This window comes from Populus trichocarpa, chromosome 1, assembly GCF_000002775.5.
Source record: "Populus trichocarpa isolate Nisqually-1 chromosome 1, P.trichocarpa_v4.1, whole genome shotgun sequence".
In the NCBI taxonomy this organism is placed as follows: Eukaryota; Viridiplantae; Streptophyta; class Magnoliopsida; order Malpighiales; family Salicaceae; genus Populus; species Populus trichocarpa.
This window is the reverse complement of record NC_037285.2, coordinates 41,788,560-41,803,317: the sequence shown is the minus strand read 5'-3', so window position 1 is coordinate 41,803,317 and position 14,758 is coordinate 41,788,560. Positions and strand designations below refer to the sequence as shown.

The 14,758-nt window shown below is 32.1% G+C and overlaps 1 protein-coding gene across 1 annotated transcript; it reads left to right on the top strand.

Annotated features, from left to right (window-relative positions):
- Positions 1 to 1,105: 1,105 nt before the first annotated feature.
- On the top strand, positions 1,106 to 9,500 carry LOC18095520 (protein OSB2, chloroplastic). The gene is made up of 8 exons (XM_006370126.3): positions 1,106 to 1,725; positions 1,968 to 2,106; positions 2,786 to 2,879; positions 2,956 to 3,059; positions 3,144 to 3,291; positions 8,679 to 8,743; positions 8,821 to 9,007; positions 9,114 to 9,500. Exons 1-7 carry the CDS (start codon positions 1,352 to 1,354, stop codon positions 8,983 to 8,985), a joined length of 1,089 nt encoding a protein of 362 aa, XP_006370188.2. The 5' UTR covers positions 1,106 to 1,351; the 3' UTR covers positions 8,986 to 9,007; positions 9,114 to 9,500.
- Positions 9,501 to 14,758: the final 5,258 nt, after the last annotated feature.

Genomic DNA, 14,758 nt, shown 5'->3' with positions numbered 1-14,758 from the left:
GAATGCAATGGAAGAAGTAAACCCTTCAAAGCAATTGGAAAGAAACCAAACATCATGTGAGTTACAATAAAATAAGATTAAGAAGCCACAAAAACCATAATAATTAAAAAAAAAGAATGAACGCACACCAATTAGAGAAATTGCTGGAAACAAAACCGGAGCTGAAGGCAACGAAGAATGCAAGAAAAAGAAAAGACTGTGGAAAATTGTCAAAGTATTTAAAGCACCATCATGATCTCGCCTGTACAAGTAAATTCTTTCCCACGAAGAAAAGACTGAATTGCAAAAAGCAAAGAAAAATTAGTGTAAATTTTCAAAGCATTTAATATATAAACATGATGATATCACTTTTGCAAGTTAAATATTTTCCAAGCTACAGTGCTTTTAATAATATAATAATAACCAACAAAGACACAAAATCATCTGAAAGAAAGGAAGAGTGCAAGAAAAAAGAAAAGACTGGTAAATTGTTAAAGCATTTAAAGCACCATCATGATCTCGCCTGTGCATTTCCCACTGCAGATAAGAAGAAAAGACTCAACGAAAAAAAACAAAGACAAAACAGTGTACATTTGCAAAGCATTTAATACATTAATATGATGCTGTCACTTTTGTAAGTCAAATCAGCTAGCTACAACTCTTCTCATTCAAATCAGCTAGCTACAGCTCTCATAATATAATACTAACTAACATAGAAAATCGTTCTATGGGGAAAACACAGCGCTTACAAAGAAAATCGTTCTTTGGGGAAAGCACAATGATTTCCCCCCACTGCAGATAAGAAGAAAAGACTCAACGGAAAAAAAACAAAGACAAAACAGTGTACATTTGCAAAGCATTTAATACATTAATATGATGTTGTTATTTTTGTAAGTCAAATCAGCTAGCTACAACTCTTTTTAGTCAAATCAGCTAGCTACAGTTCTCATAATATAATATTAACTAACACAGAAAATCATTCTATGGGGAAAACACAGCGCTTACAAAAAAAAATTATTTTGTGGGGAAAGCACAGTGATTTCCCCACGCATTTTAAAGTTCTTTTAAATATTGTAACAAAATTTAAACCTCAAATATCCAGTAGCCTATTTTGAACCACGAGGCTGTGTGTGTCATAAATTGACACCACAGGGACCTCAGTGTTACTAAACCAATTACTTGAACAAGGGCAATCTGACCAAATGTAAAAGAGTATTGGGAGTGATTTTAGCAGTCCAAAATCTAAATCCCCAACGAGGCTCCGCGCTCCCTCTCCAAAAACATACCAGGTGAGTGGAAATAGCAATTTCGCTGAAGTGTTTGTAAAGGGTTTAGAAGAGGGTTTATTGTTGAAAAAACACAGACCACTATCATGGCGATGAAGAATTCACTGTGCAGATGCAGAGTACTTGCAAAAATCGCTACCTCACAACCAACTACAAGGCGAATCTCTCCTCCACTAATTCTCCTGCTTCAACAATCATCTTGTTACTCCACCAACGAAAAGGAGCACAACCCACCAACAACTACACTAAAAAAAACACCACCTTTATACAAGAAATCACCGTCTTCTACAGATTTTCCAAGGCCCAAAGAAATCCCATTTCAAGCAAAGGTTGCTAATTCCATTAACTTAATTGGGTATATCGATATGCCTATTCAAACCCAAGTTTCATCTCCTGATGAAAAGTTTCGGGCTGCCACTGTTATTACCCAGGAACCTTCTTATCATTCTCCTGCTCTTCGGTACTCTCTTTTACTACTACTTTTTTTCTTACACTTCTCTCTTCTTTTCTCTTCCTGAGTTTGTCTGTTATTTTTGTCTCTGTTGCTTATGTAGAAAAAAGATTTTGGATGGATTTGCATTTTTAGTAAAAGCTGCTGTAAAGTTTGTTACTTTCACACTGATTGAGTTGCTTTGTTCTGTTACTGATGCTATCTATGTTTCACTTTTGGTTGGTTGATTTGTTTGTCTCTTACAATATTAGGATTCCAATAATATTTGAAGGTGATTTGGCCCATATTGCTGCTTCACACTTGAAGAAAGGAGATTTTGTCTACATAGATGGGCAGTTAAGTACTGACCCCCCTCCTTTCCCTGAGATGCAGGATCAAACCCAAGTTCAGGTAAGCATCATTAACTATGGACCTAAAAATGCAAACATGCGTCACTTGCACTGTGCTTTGGGGTTAATTATGTCTAGCATTGGATTCTTATAAGTATTGTGTTAATTTTATACTGTGGAATGAATAACATCAGGAGGTTGGTCTATTAGATTCTTTTCTTTTCTGTTTTTTTTTATAGAGTGGTCTATTAGATTCTGGACTTTTGGTAACCATAACATTTTAAGAATTTTAGGCTTTGCATAACTTAGATTAGAAGAGAGTTTTCCTTCATGCCCTGAAAGAAACTCAGGCTTAAACATTCTTGAAATATGCCCCTGCCTTAGCTCACTTCTGTTTGCATTGGTCAGTAACTAGGTGGAATATGAGGTTCATTGCTTCTTGTTCAACAGGATCTCAAAGTCAAAACAGAATGAATAATGGTCAATGCCAATATTGCAATGAGTATTGATCTGGATATAATAAAGAAATTGAATTTTTTAAACATATGCGAAGGTGATACCAAAGATGATGCCTCCTTGCGTCATATGCTGGAATTTCTTAGCATGCCTATCTGATGTAGGATTGGGATAGCCCGGAGACCAACAAAAGATGCAATAGATGCTCTTTTACAAACCTGATGGGTGTTGTGCTATTGTACATGTGAAAAGCTTATAATGCTAGATGTGTTCGTTCTTGCTAGGTTTTGGTGAACAGTATCAACTTTATTGAGGGGTCTTTCCAAGTGAAGAAAAGTATACTCGAGCAGCAACTAGAAGTGCCCTTAGATGATGATGGTAAATCCTTGTAAGATATTTTTATTAACTTTTTTGGTGATGCTGATTGCTAAACTATGGCTTACTTATCTTTCAGCCAGCATGAAGAGAAAAGGTGAATCTGGATCGAATTCCTGGACAGACCTTCTTGAAAATCCAAATCAGTGGTGGGATTATCGTAGTAGTAAGCGCAGTGGATTGGTAATGATTCACCCTCTAGGCAAGTTCTTATTTAGCTGTTGATATTTATGGATCCGATACCTGCTTGCTTCTTGTTTTGCACAGGTAAAACCAAAGCACCCAGATTTTAAACACAAGAATAACAACCAGTCCGTCTGGCTTACTGGGGCACCAAGTTGGATTTTTTCAGGACTTGAGAAGGTGAAATTTGATGTTAAGACTGCCCTACCAACACAAACAAAGCAGCAAAAAGGTACAAACAACTTAGCTACTATCCTTAAACTACCTTCACCTGGCCTCCCTATGCTGCATCCTTTAAAATTGGCATATCTAGCAATGTGGATGCTTGTTATTTTTTTATGTCAATATGTGCTTAGAGAACAATTCTCATGGGAGCCATCAGATGCTTCTGTCCCATGTGGCAAATGGCACCATGCTGGTATAAACATACAATATCTACACCGATAAAGACACCGGACTTGAGACATTGTTTATGCATTCGTATGATTATAAATGATGGAGGGTAGCCTAAATGATTGAGAGAGGTAGTCCAAACCATTGAGAGATTGAGCTTTAGCTTATGTTTTGGTTTAATTTATTTGAACTTTTAGTTGAGGTTTATTAATTAGGTTTTATTTGTTGGACTTGATTTAATTATTATTGGGTATTTTATTTAGAGGGCTATAAGCCCAATTGCTTGTTTTAGTTAGGGTTTTAATATTTATATCCTACTTTTCTAAATGTTAGACAATTGTTTATGAATTGAATAAAAATTGCAAAGTTGCAGACTTTTCTAGCCCCTATTTTTTCTTTTCTTTGGCTTCTTCTTCTCTCTCTCTTTTTTTCATCTTTGGTTTTAAATCCCTTTTGTCCTGCAAAATCTGGTATCATAGCTTGGTTTTTTAATTGTTCTTACAATTAAACAATCTATGGACTTGTTCAAATTCCTAACATTTAACTTGGTTCATAAACCCTAGACCATGTAGGATGCTTTCATCAACAGTGAAAAGAAAAAATCAGTAGTACATTACAAAAAAAATAGTGTTTATGTTTTCATTTTTCCCATTTACAATCAAAATCTGAAAAAAAAATTGCAATCAGCCAAACACACCCTTAGATTTATTTTGCCCCTAAAGCATAGCCACCACACATTCATTCCCCCACCTCACAGCTGCAAACCGACCACTCCACCAGAAGATTGGCCTCCATTGCAGATTGGCTGACCCACAGACTAGGTATCCTTGTCGCCAATTGCAGATCAGCCGCTGCCTTGCCTAACTAGTTACTGAGAAGACCATTACTACCTTGCACAACCGCCAGCAACAATCAGGGCACAAACTGGTCGATCTTTTGCCCACGAACCATAGCAGCCCCTCCCTTAGCTACAACAGCTCTAGCATAGCAATTCAACCATCCCCATTAGCAAATTGTAATTTTCCTTGGCAACTCCCGGCCAAAACCATAAACTAATCTGCTCGACACCACCACCAGATCTAGCACAGCAAATCAATGGCGCCGAAGATGCCACAACATCACACCAGCAGTAGGGAAGCAATCCTTTTCTTTTTATTTGCACCGGGTTCAGTCAAGGAGACAACAAATCATTCCAACCATGTCTCACTTTCCATATTAGTCATGACAACTCCTTCACAGCAGCTGTTTGTTCCTCAACAGCCACACCTTATCATGGGATTAGCATTTTTCTTTTCTTTAGTTGTAACAACACCACCAATTCAAGGGATTAGCATTTTTCTCTTTGTTTAGTTTAGTTTTTGTTTTATAGTGATTAAAAAATAATCATCATGCACAATTACATCAACGAGGGATGCCATATCGACAATAGCTTGTGTAATTCAAGTGTTCTATCATCGTTATTCAACAATTTAATCGATAAATTACTTGACCTCTCGATTCACTGGATTTTACTTTTCCTGGTTTCGCACTTTCCATTTAAGGTTGTCATTAATATTACTTTTGTGTCTAGAAAATTCAAAAAAATTAAAAAAAATCTCACGTTTCATTTCTATATGTTATTTTTGCTTATCAATCTCTTTCATTTTTGATAATCTAGCATCTAGTCTTTGTTGTTATTTGTGAGTTCTTGCTTGGTATTGTGTTTGATTAATCATTTACATTTAAGGGTCTAACATTGCTTGCTTAAAATTTTTCTAGTTTTTTATGTTCTTGATTAATCTTCACATTAAAAAAAGAAAGAAATCAACTTTATTTTTGCATTGCGATTTCACTTGCAAGAACCATTTGTAATCTCAATTTCATTTCTAAATTAGTGTTGCATATATTCGTGTCTTGATCATCTAGTGTCTAAGCTTAAGTCTACAATTACCGTAGATCCAACTCTTGGTGATACTCTTGGGGCCATTTGAGGGGAACTGCAAACCTAGATGATCAACATGTTTAAAAGAATTGAACCCTAAGAGCGTTTTCAAATAAGGCACTCAAAGACCAATAAATATTATAGGAATAATCATTATAGGCAAGTTCACCCTGAATGCAACTAATATGACTATCATTTATGTTACTCTAATCATGATGACCTTGATGAGCGAGTCATGAGTCATGACAAAATAGAAGCCGTCATTTTTTATGGTCCTCATGACCCTTGAATCTTTGATATGTAGATTCGTGACGTTGATCAATTCTTTGAGTGGCATAACTTGTCTGATAAGAGAAGAGTTTGATTGCTAAGATGATGTTCATCGATGAAGCCCGACTTTATTGGGGAGATGTTGACGATTGTTTAGAGAGGAGAGTTAAACCTCCCATAACTGATTTAACCAAAATGAAACAAAAACTACAAGAGAAATACATACCTTGGTCTTATAGGAATAAACTCTTGGACCAATGGAACAATCTTAGACAAGGGAATAAGTCTGTCAATGAATATATAACACAATTTATTGATTACATGATGAGATTTGTCATAAGAAAAAATAAAGCCATGACTTTACGTAGGTTTGAATGATGATTTTAGAAAAGAAGTCATGCTCATAGGTGCTTTCACTCTTGACCAAGCCTATAATGTAGTGCAAGATTATGAGTTACTTATAAAAAGTTGATGGACAAAACATCAAGACCCTCTTAGGACTCTTTTTAGGTCTCAATTTAGAAATAATGATTTTTCATTAGATGTTTCCCCCCGTAGGTTTAATCTTAGTAGTGCCCATATTTATAAAGAAGAAGAGGGTAAATGAGTTATCAATGAAATGTCTAGGATAAATTCAAAGGTTCAGTGTGCTAAATGTTAAGGTTTCGGTTATATCTTCGTTAACTGTACCTCTAAACCCTTAGTCATCCAAGAACATAAAGATATAGGTGAAAGTGAAGACTATTATATTCAAGTGTATGAACCTAATCCTGAGGATTTTAATGACCTCAATGAAGAAGATATGCAAGAAGAGGGACTTAACATTATAAGTCCAAATGAGTTTGAAATGAAGTTAATAAAGAATATAATAATTCTGTTTTAGTGGTAATGGAAGAAGTTTTAGAAAACTCTTTAGTGGAATTGCTCGGAAAGATAAATATAGTCTTAGAAGAGTTTCATCATTTTAGTTCTCTTAAACTACTTGATTCTCTATCTACTATGCTTGATGTTCAGCACGTCAAAGAGAGCAACATGCTCCTCACCCCCTCATGATTGACGTCCAACACGTCATAGGTTTAGAACAACATGTTGAGCTCCTTAATCTCTTACCCTTGACACGTGAAGAGAAAGATGAAGATAATCTTAATATACTAGGTTATGTCCAAACTATATCTACTAAGGCTTCAAATATTGTTTGTACTCCACATCCTCGATCATATAGTGTCCATAGTTACGAATCTAGGAAGCTTGTAAATCTTCTTCTTATGTCCAACTCAATCGAGTTTTTTGCATGTTGAGATCATAAAATATATTCAAGTAATGAACAATACAAATTTAGAGCTAATTTACATAAGTATAATGATGCAGTTAATCTTGGAGAATATTTCATGATATAGATTAGACCTGAATGATGTCTTTTGGAAATCAGTCATAAATTGCAAGTGAGTAGTGTTAGACCATTCAAAGTGTTGCAAAATGATTGAATCAAATAATTATATCATTAAATTGTTACTAAACTTTGATATTAGCTCTACTTTTGACCTGAAGAACCTTGTTATATATAAAATATGACAATCTATCCATGATGATTCTTTTAAAACCTCTACCCCATTATATTTATCTTTAACATAAAATGAACATATTAATACTACTTTGGATGCACAAGTTGTTTTTACCAGGGATGTGAACTTCAGCGAATCCCAATATATAATCTCGACGACTAGATTCAGACTATACTTGGATTATCAGAGAGACATCACAACAACTTGGTCATGATCTTTGAGAGCATTATTGGAACTGTCTTGAACTACACTTGATGAGGTCAAGTCTCTCTAATCCTAGGAGAGTTGGTGGGGACACCGGACTTGAGACTTTGTTTACGCTTACGTATAATTATAAATGATGGAGGATAGCTCAAACCATTGAAAGATTAGATTTTAGCTTATATTTTGATTTAATTTATTTGAACTTTTAGTTGAGATTTATTAATTAAGCTTTATTTGTTGGGTTTGATTTAATTATTGTTGGGTATTTTATTTAGTGGGTTATAAACCCAATTGCTTGTTCTAGTTAGAGTTTTAGTGTTTATATTCTATTTTTCTAAATGTTAGACAGCTATTTATGAATTGAATAAAAATTACAAAACTGCAGACTTTTTTTTTTTTTTGGCTTCTTCTTCTTAGCTTTTTTCTGGCTTCAAATCTTTCTTGTCCCGCATCACACACGTATATGAAGAAGGTTTAATGATTATTCATAGCAGATGAGTGTCGATGTGAAGAAGACATTTAATCTCTTTTCCAAATTGTGGACTTGGGCAACATGTCTTCGTAGTATTGAAGATACTTGGTGTTAAATACTGGTTGTTAAATGGAACACTGATGATGGGTTTGCTATTCTGGCTTTCTGTAACCAGAACCACCAGCAAAGCAGACAAACACGGCTAATAATGGTTTGAAGGAGGGCCACTTTCCTTCCTAAACTTTTCTATTACTTACCGTGTCAAGTTGGTCTGGATGAATTTATTTATTTTTTAACCAAAGAATGGGAATCTTTTTCCCATTTATATTTATTTTTCTACATAAAAGGAAATACTGAAGGGAATATGCAAGATATCTTCTTCTTCTTTAGCAATATCCCTGATAATTAAACGGTAAACAGATAAACAAGATAAAGGATCAGAGTTTCACTTCTCATTTGTGCTCCTGGCATTCCTATTTGTGAACTTCCCGTGTAATTGAGCAGCACCCCCATTTGCACGATTTCTATCTAATACTGTCTATCCAGCATATGTAAGAAAAAATAAAGGTAAAAAATTTGCTTTCTAGAAGAATTTGTCAGTGATTTTCGTTGATAATTAGGGAAAGGAAGACTCTATCCAATTATCATCCTTAATAATATCAGCATCCCCATTCTACTTTGTTTTTCTCCAATTTCTAATTTATCAGCAAGACTTTAGGTTGCTCTGCTGGCTTTTTGGCTTTTATCTTGTTTTTTTTCTCTTAATAATACTATCTTCATTGTGGCATATGATTTAGAGGAAGAATGCTGGAAGGACTTGGTGGAAAACCCTCATAAATGGTGGGACAACAGGGTTGACAAGGTAACGCTGCAAAACTTATTCATCTGATCTAATTATTCGTTTATAACTTCATGCCCCCTTGTGTTTGTTGTATTTAGAAAAACCCAAAATCTCCGGATTTCAAGCACAAAGAAACTGGTGAAGGATTGTGGCTTGACACATCACCAGCTTGGGTGCTCCCAAAGTTGCCGCCTACAAAAGGTGCAGAAAATGTTGCTGGCACTGAGGGATACAATGCTCTATTGAGCCAAGGAAGGACATAAGTCACTTTTATAAGCTGATCAGGTCTGCTGATGCAATTCCCAGTTCAGTGCAGCATTTCATTTGTTTCCCTTCTTTCAAAGGAATCTTTGCTCCGCTCACAAGTCACATTTCCGATGATATTTCACAGGAAATTGTCTTATATAGGTTGTCCAAGCTCTCCAATACCAGATATATGAAGAATCTGAAAATGAAAAGAAGCTTCTAGCTTTTAATGTGTTGGCTGCTATCTACTAGTGGATCATGCAATCATTCTTCCTGATCTTATGACTTGCAGATGCTGTATATCCTTGCCAAAACGGGTTTCATCAAAATGGCAAGTGGTAAGCTTGTAGCGATGCTTCCTTAGCTATAAACATAATTAGATGATGCACAAAGAACAGACAATCGAAATGACTTGATGTTTTGAGATTTGAGATCGAATTAAGTAGGAATTTTGAAGTTCGAAAAGGGACAGCTGATATTTGAGAGAACTTTTTGTTCAATAATGTGGTGAAAACGCTATATTTGAATCTAAGACACCGATTGGGAACGCGGTGCAAACCACGTTCTCAAAAAATTCAAAATGTTTTTTTGTTTTGCTAAAATTTAATATGTTTTGTATGTTTTGGATCGTTTTGATATGCTAATGTCAAAAATGATTTTTAAAAAATAAAAAAAATCATTGACATGCATTTCAGTATGAAAAGTTATTTAAAAAGCATCCGTAACTACACTGCTAAACAGGCTAATAGTTATTACTAATTTATATGCTTGTGTTATGTGTTATGCTACGTAATGGATGGAATTAAAAAAAGTTGAATATAATCAAAAATATTTAAGTTCTATAAAATTATTTAGTATTTTTATTAAATTCAACTAAGTGCATAAATATTTAAACTTTTTTATCCAATTTTTTGTTTAACTTAAATTTAAAATTAAATTGACTTGGTCAATCTAAAGATATTTTAACTGATTAAAAATATCATGATGAAATTAACATAAAAACCTCTTGATTCAATTTTTCATTTAGTCTAGGTTTAATAATAAATTGTGTGAGAGTTGCCTTGTAACTCAATCGACTTGGTTGATTTAAAAATAACTTAGATGATAAATACAAAAAATTTGAGGATGAAATTAAAAAAAAAAGATAAAATTAATAGAAAAAAACTCTCAATTTTTAGTTCAAGTTTAAAATTAAACCTTATAAAAATTAATTTAATATAATTCAATTAATTTTATTAATATATAAAAAAAACCCAGATAATTGTTTTATATATATATATATATATATGATGGGACTTGTATAAGCAGTAGAACTCTAATTTCCTAAGTCTTTTTAGTATAAAGAATACCTACCCTTTTAACACCTGAATTTCTAATGGCATAACATAATTCTGATTGTTGTCAACTAAGGTTATGTTTGTTTTCCAGAATTTGCTTTTCGAAAAACCACTTTCCAAACTTTCTTGTGTTTGTTTGACATTAGAAAAGTTGGTCAACAGAAAACACTTTCCAGTCAAAGAAAAATTTGGTTTGGTTTCCAGGAAACTGTTTTCCTGGAAAATTTAGGCGAAAAACACTTTCTGAAAGTTGTGAAAAATTTAGAAATGTCATATTATTTGCTGATTATATCAAATTTGGTCCTCAAACTTTTGATTGCTTTATATATTTTGTTTTGAATATTTATTTTTCAATTTCATCTCTTAAATTTAATTTTTATATTAACTTTGGTCCTTATTTTTATAATTTTTATTTGCTTTTCCCTTATCATTTTTTTATTGAAATTTTTTATCTATCAAATTTGGTCCTCATTCTTTTGATTATTACTTATTTTATTTGAAATAATTTATGAAATGTTTATTATTATTATTTTAATTTCTTCATCTTTCATTTTTTTTTTTTTAGATTTGATCTATATTATTTTGATTATTATTTATTTTATTTAAGATAATTTATGAAATTATATTTTTTTTTAATTTCATTCTCATTCAACTTTTTAATTTGTAAGATTTGTTCCCCATTATTTTAATAAAATTGAGAAAAATAAAACAATAATAAGTTATTTTCCAGCTCATTTTCCATGACATAACCAAACATTGAAAAGTGTTTGCCAACTTATTTTCTATTACACTACCAAACATCAGAAAATAATTCACTTTCCCGGAATTCACTTTTCCAGAATTCACTTTCCAAAAGGAAGCTACTTTCCAGTAAACAAACGGAGCCTAATAGCAAATAGACTATTAAATTTTAAGCATTAACACACAACTTATTATGAATTATCAAAGGCAAATAACCTAGTTTAAGGTGATCAATTTGTTATTATCAAATTCATCAGAAACATATTTGTTATCTCACATTTTCATAGCATAGTAAAAATATTAAATAACCCTTAAAAAACAAAATTTATTTAATTTGCCTCCAGAGGTTTTTACATAATTTCATTTTAATTTGAAAATTAAAATAACTAGATTTCTTTTAAAATCATATTTTTTTAGGCTTGCATCTAAAGATTTTTTTTGTCATTTTATTCTGTTTTGTTTTTTAATTAACAAGTAGACCAGGGGGAGATTAAGTATTTTAAAAAATATAAAATATTATTAAAAATAAAAAGTTGTTAGTGCATGCATGGCATGTGCTAGCATGCAGAAGATGCCTGTGCGTTTCAGGCGGAGTGTGCAGCGCCTCCTCGTAGCCAAAAAGGCCAACCACCATGTTATCTAAAGTGTCGCATCCTCTAGGGTGGTATGTGTACTGTGATTCGTGGTGTTTGAAATTTTTTTATCCACCTTATTTTCTCTCTCCTATACTCGGAAATTGTGTTGACCCAATCATAATTAAAAGTTTTTCTCTAATTTTGTTATTTCAATTGTAGTCCTTATTCTTTTAATTACTCTTTATTTGTTTTGAATTCTTTATTTGTTTGATTTTTTTTTCAACTCTTAGCATTAAATCTTATTTTATTTTTATATCAAATTTGATCGTCAATATTTTAATTGCTACTTTTTTTTATATATTATTTTCTTAATTATTTGTTTTTTTAATTTTATCCCTCATCATTTAATTTCATTTAATTTTCATGTTAGATTTGGTCCTTATTGTTTTGATTGCTTTTTTTAATTTTATTTTTGAAATTGAATTTTTTTTAATTTCATCATTTAATATTTTGTTTTCAATTTCATCATTCGATAGTAGGTTTATTAAAGATAAAACTTATTTATTCTTTATTTTTATTTTTCTTTACTATGAGGATAACTTAACCTCATGACTCGGGTCGTGAATTTTTTAGGCCAACTCAGATTGACTCGGGACTTTTACATCATTTTATTTCATTTTAGTTTTATGTCAAATTTGTCTTCATTCTTTTAATTGATTTTTTTATCCTTTTTTGAAATTGATTTTAATTTTTTAATTTCATCGTTTAACATCAGATTTTGAGAATTGATTTTCATAATTTTTTTATGCGATATCCAAGTCTCATTACCCAGATCATGAGTATGAAATGTTAACCCGGATTAACAACATATTTTTTTACATTGATTTTTTTTATTTCAACCTTCAACATTGGGTTTATTAACTATTAAATTTTTTTTCTTTTTTAATTGCTTTTTTGGTCCTTATTTTTGTAATTGCCTTTTTTTAAATTGATTTTTTTAATTTTATCCTTTAACACTAAATTGTTGATAATCGAGCTTCATAATTTTTTTGATGCGATGATTCTAATCTCATGACCTATGTCATGGGTATGAAATTGAGTTGCTTCTTTTTTATTTTTTTATCGATTTGCTTTCTATAAGGATGACCCGACCTCACGACCCGAGTCATGGGTTTGTCATGCTAACTTGAATTTGCTTGGAGTTTTTTCTGTAGTTTTTTATTTTATACTTTAACATTGAGTTATTTAAGAATTCATCTCTATATTAATTTTTTTGCCTTTTGGAAACCATTTTTTTCTACTGGTCATTGTAATCACATTTTCTCTTTACATTCCATACATTTACTGTCATTTTTTTTATATAATTAAATTAAATCATCATATTGGACTCATTAGAGTCTATAATTTCGGTTCAAGAATTTGTTTTTGTTTTAAAACACACTAGCAGTGCTTGAATATTGTTTTTTTTAAGTTATAGAAAAAACTAACCTTACCGTGACAAAGCTCGGGTCACATATAAGTAACGAGAATTGTTTTTAAAAAATTGTTTCTTATCAAATAAAAAGAAGAATGAGAATTAATAATTTTGCGAAAATAATGGACGAATATTATCAAATACATCAAGGGTTTTATGCAGTTTTTGTTATTATACGAGCTAAACACATAGGTTTCATTCAGTTCTACCACAGAATTTTAGGGCATCTAAAGTTAAACCATTGTAAAGAAAAAAAAACCTTATATCCAATATTGTCAAAATCACGAGTTGACTCGTAAAATCGTACAATTTTACGAGTCAACTTATATATAACGTGTAAAATCGGGTTAAAAACTTGAAAACCAGTAAACTCAGTCAGAGTCGGTCAACTCATTAAACTTGGACCAAGTTTACGAGTTTGACAAAAGTTACAAAATTTATTGCTTCTCGGTTTGAGTCCCGACTTTGCCTTTTAAGTTTTGCCCACTCCCCAGCCTCCCCTTTTCCCTTTGCCTTTTGCCCAAATCTTACATTCTCAACCCTAGCATTGCTAGCCCCAGCAACGCTAATTAAGGTTTGGGATTTTATTTGGGACTTAGACAGGGTCGGTGAGAGAGGGGGAGGGAGAGGAAGAGGGGGGGTAGTGAGGAGGTGTTTGTTTTGGTTTTGAGGAGGGAAGTGGAAGTGGAAGGGAAGGGAAGGGAAGGAGGAAAAGAGAGTTTGAAGTATTTGGAGAGAAGAAATCTATTGAGGGGGATTTGAGAGAAGAAGAATTTCAGGGTGGTGGAAATAGAAGCCATGAGAGGAGGAGTAAAGTAAAGAAATGCAAGAGAGGAGGAGAATGAGGGTGTGGTTTTTAAAGGAGGCCGGCACAATCAAAGTGATAAGAAGGATTTTGTGTGGTCCACATTTGAGATGAATATTTTACTCTTATATAGTTTAATTAAATTGCTTTGATTTTAATTTGCTCTTATCTAGTTTAATATTTCAAAAACAAATTAACATGTTTTTTGCAACTTGCGAAGTTCAAGCAACAAATTGGGTTACAATGAATGCCAACAAGTATTTTTATTATCTTTTATGTTTATTATTCTTATAATTTCAGTATCAAGGGAGAATTTTATTGATGTTCTTGAAATATCGCATGCATATAGCTTGTACATTGATAAAAACCAAAATGAATAAAAAAATTGTTTTTTAAAAAATTGTTTTTGAAATGATGACTAATCTAGTGGAGATATTTTTTTTCTAATTTCAATCAATACATTTAGGATTAGGCTAATGAATGACCCTTAAAACACTTATTAAAAATAATTTAATATTTTTAATCAATCAATTATTTGAATTATATATTTTAAAATGTTTGAACATTTTTATTGTTTATTTTACTTTTATTTTTATTGTGTTATATTATTATTTACTACTTGATTGTAATTGTCAATATAGAATTAGTTAAAATATTTTATTTATAATTTATAATTTTATAATCTGAATTTATATTGTATATGTTTTGTATTTTTAACCTTATTCTGGATTGCAAATCAAACAAAAAATTTTCATACTATAGAATTGGGCTAAACCTTGCAGGTACAAGAACTTAGCCCATAGTATTCAAGCCACCCGAAAAACTTAGCCCATGAATAAACAAACGTAAAATCCACTA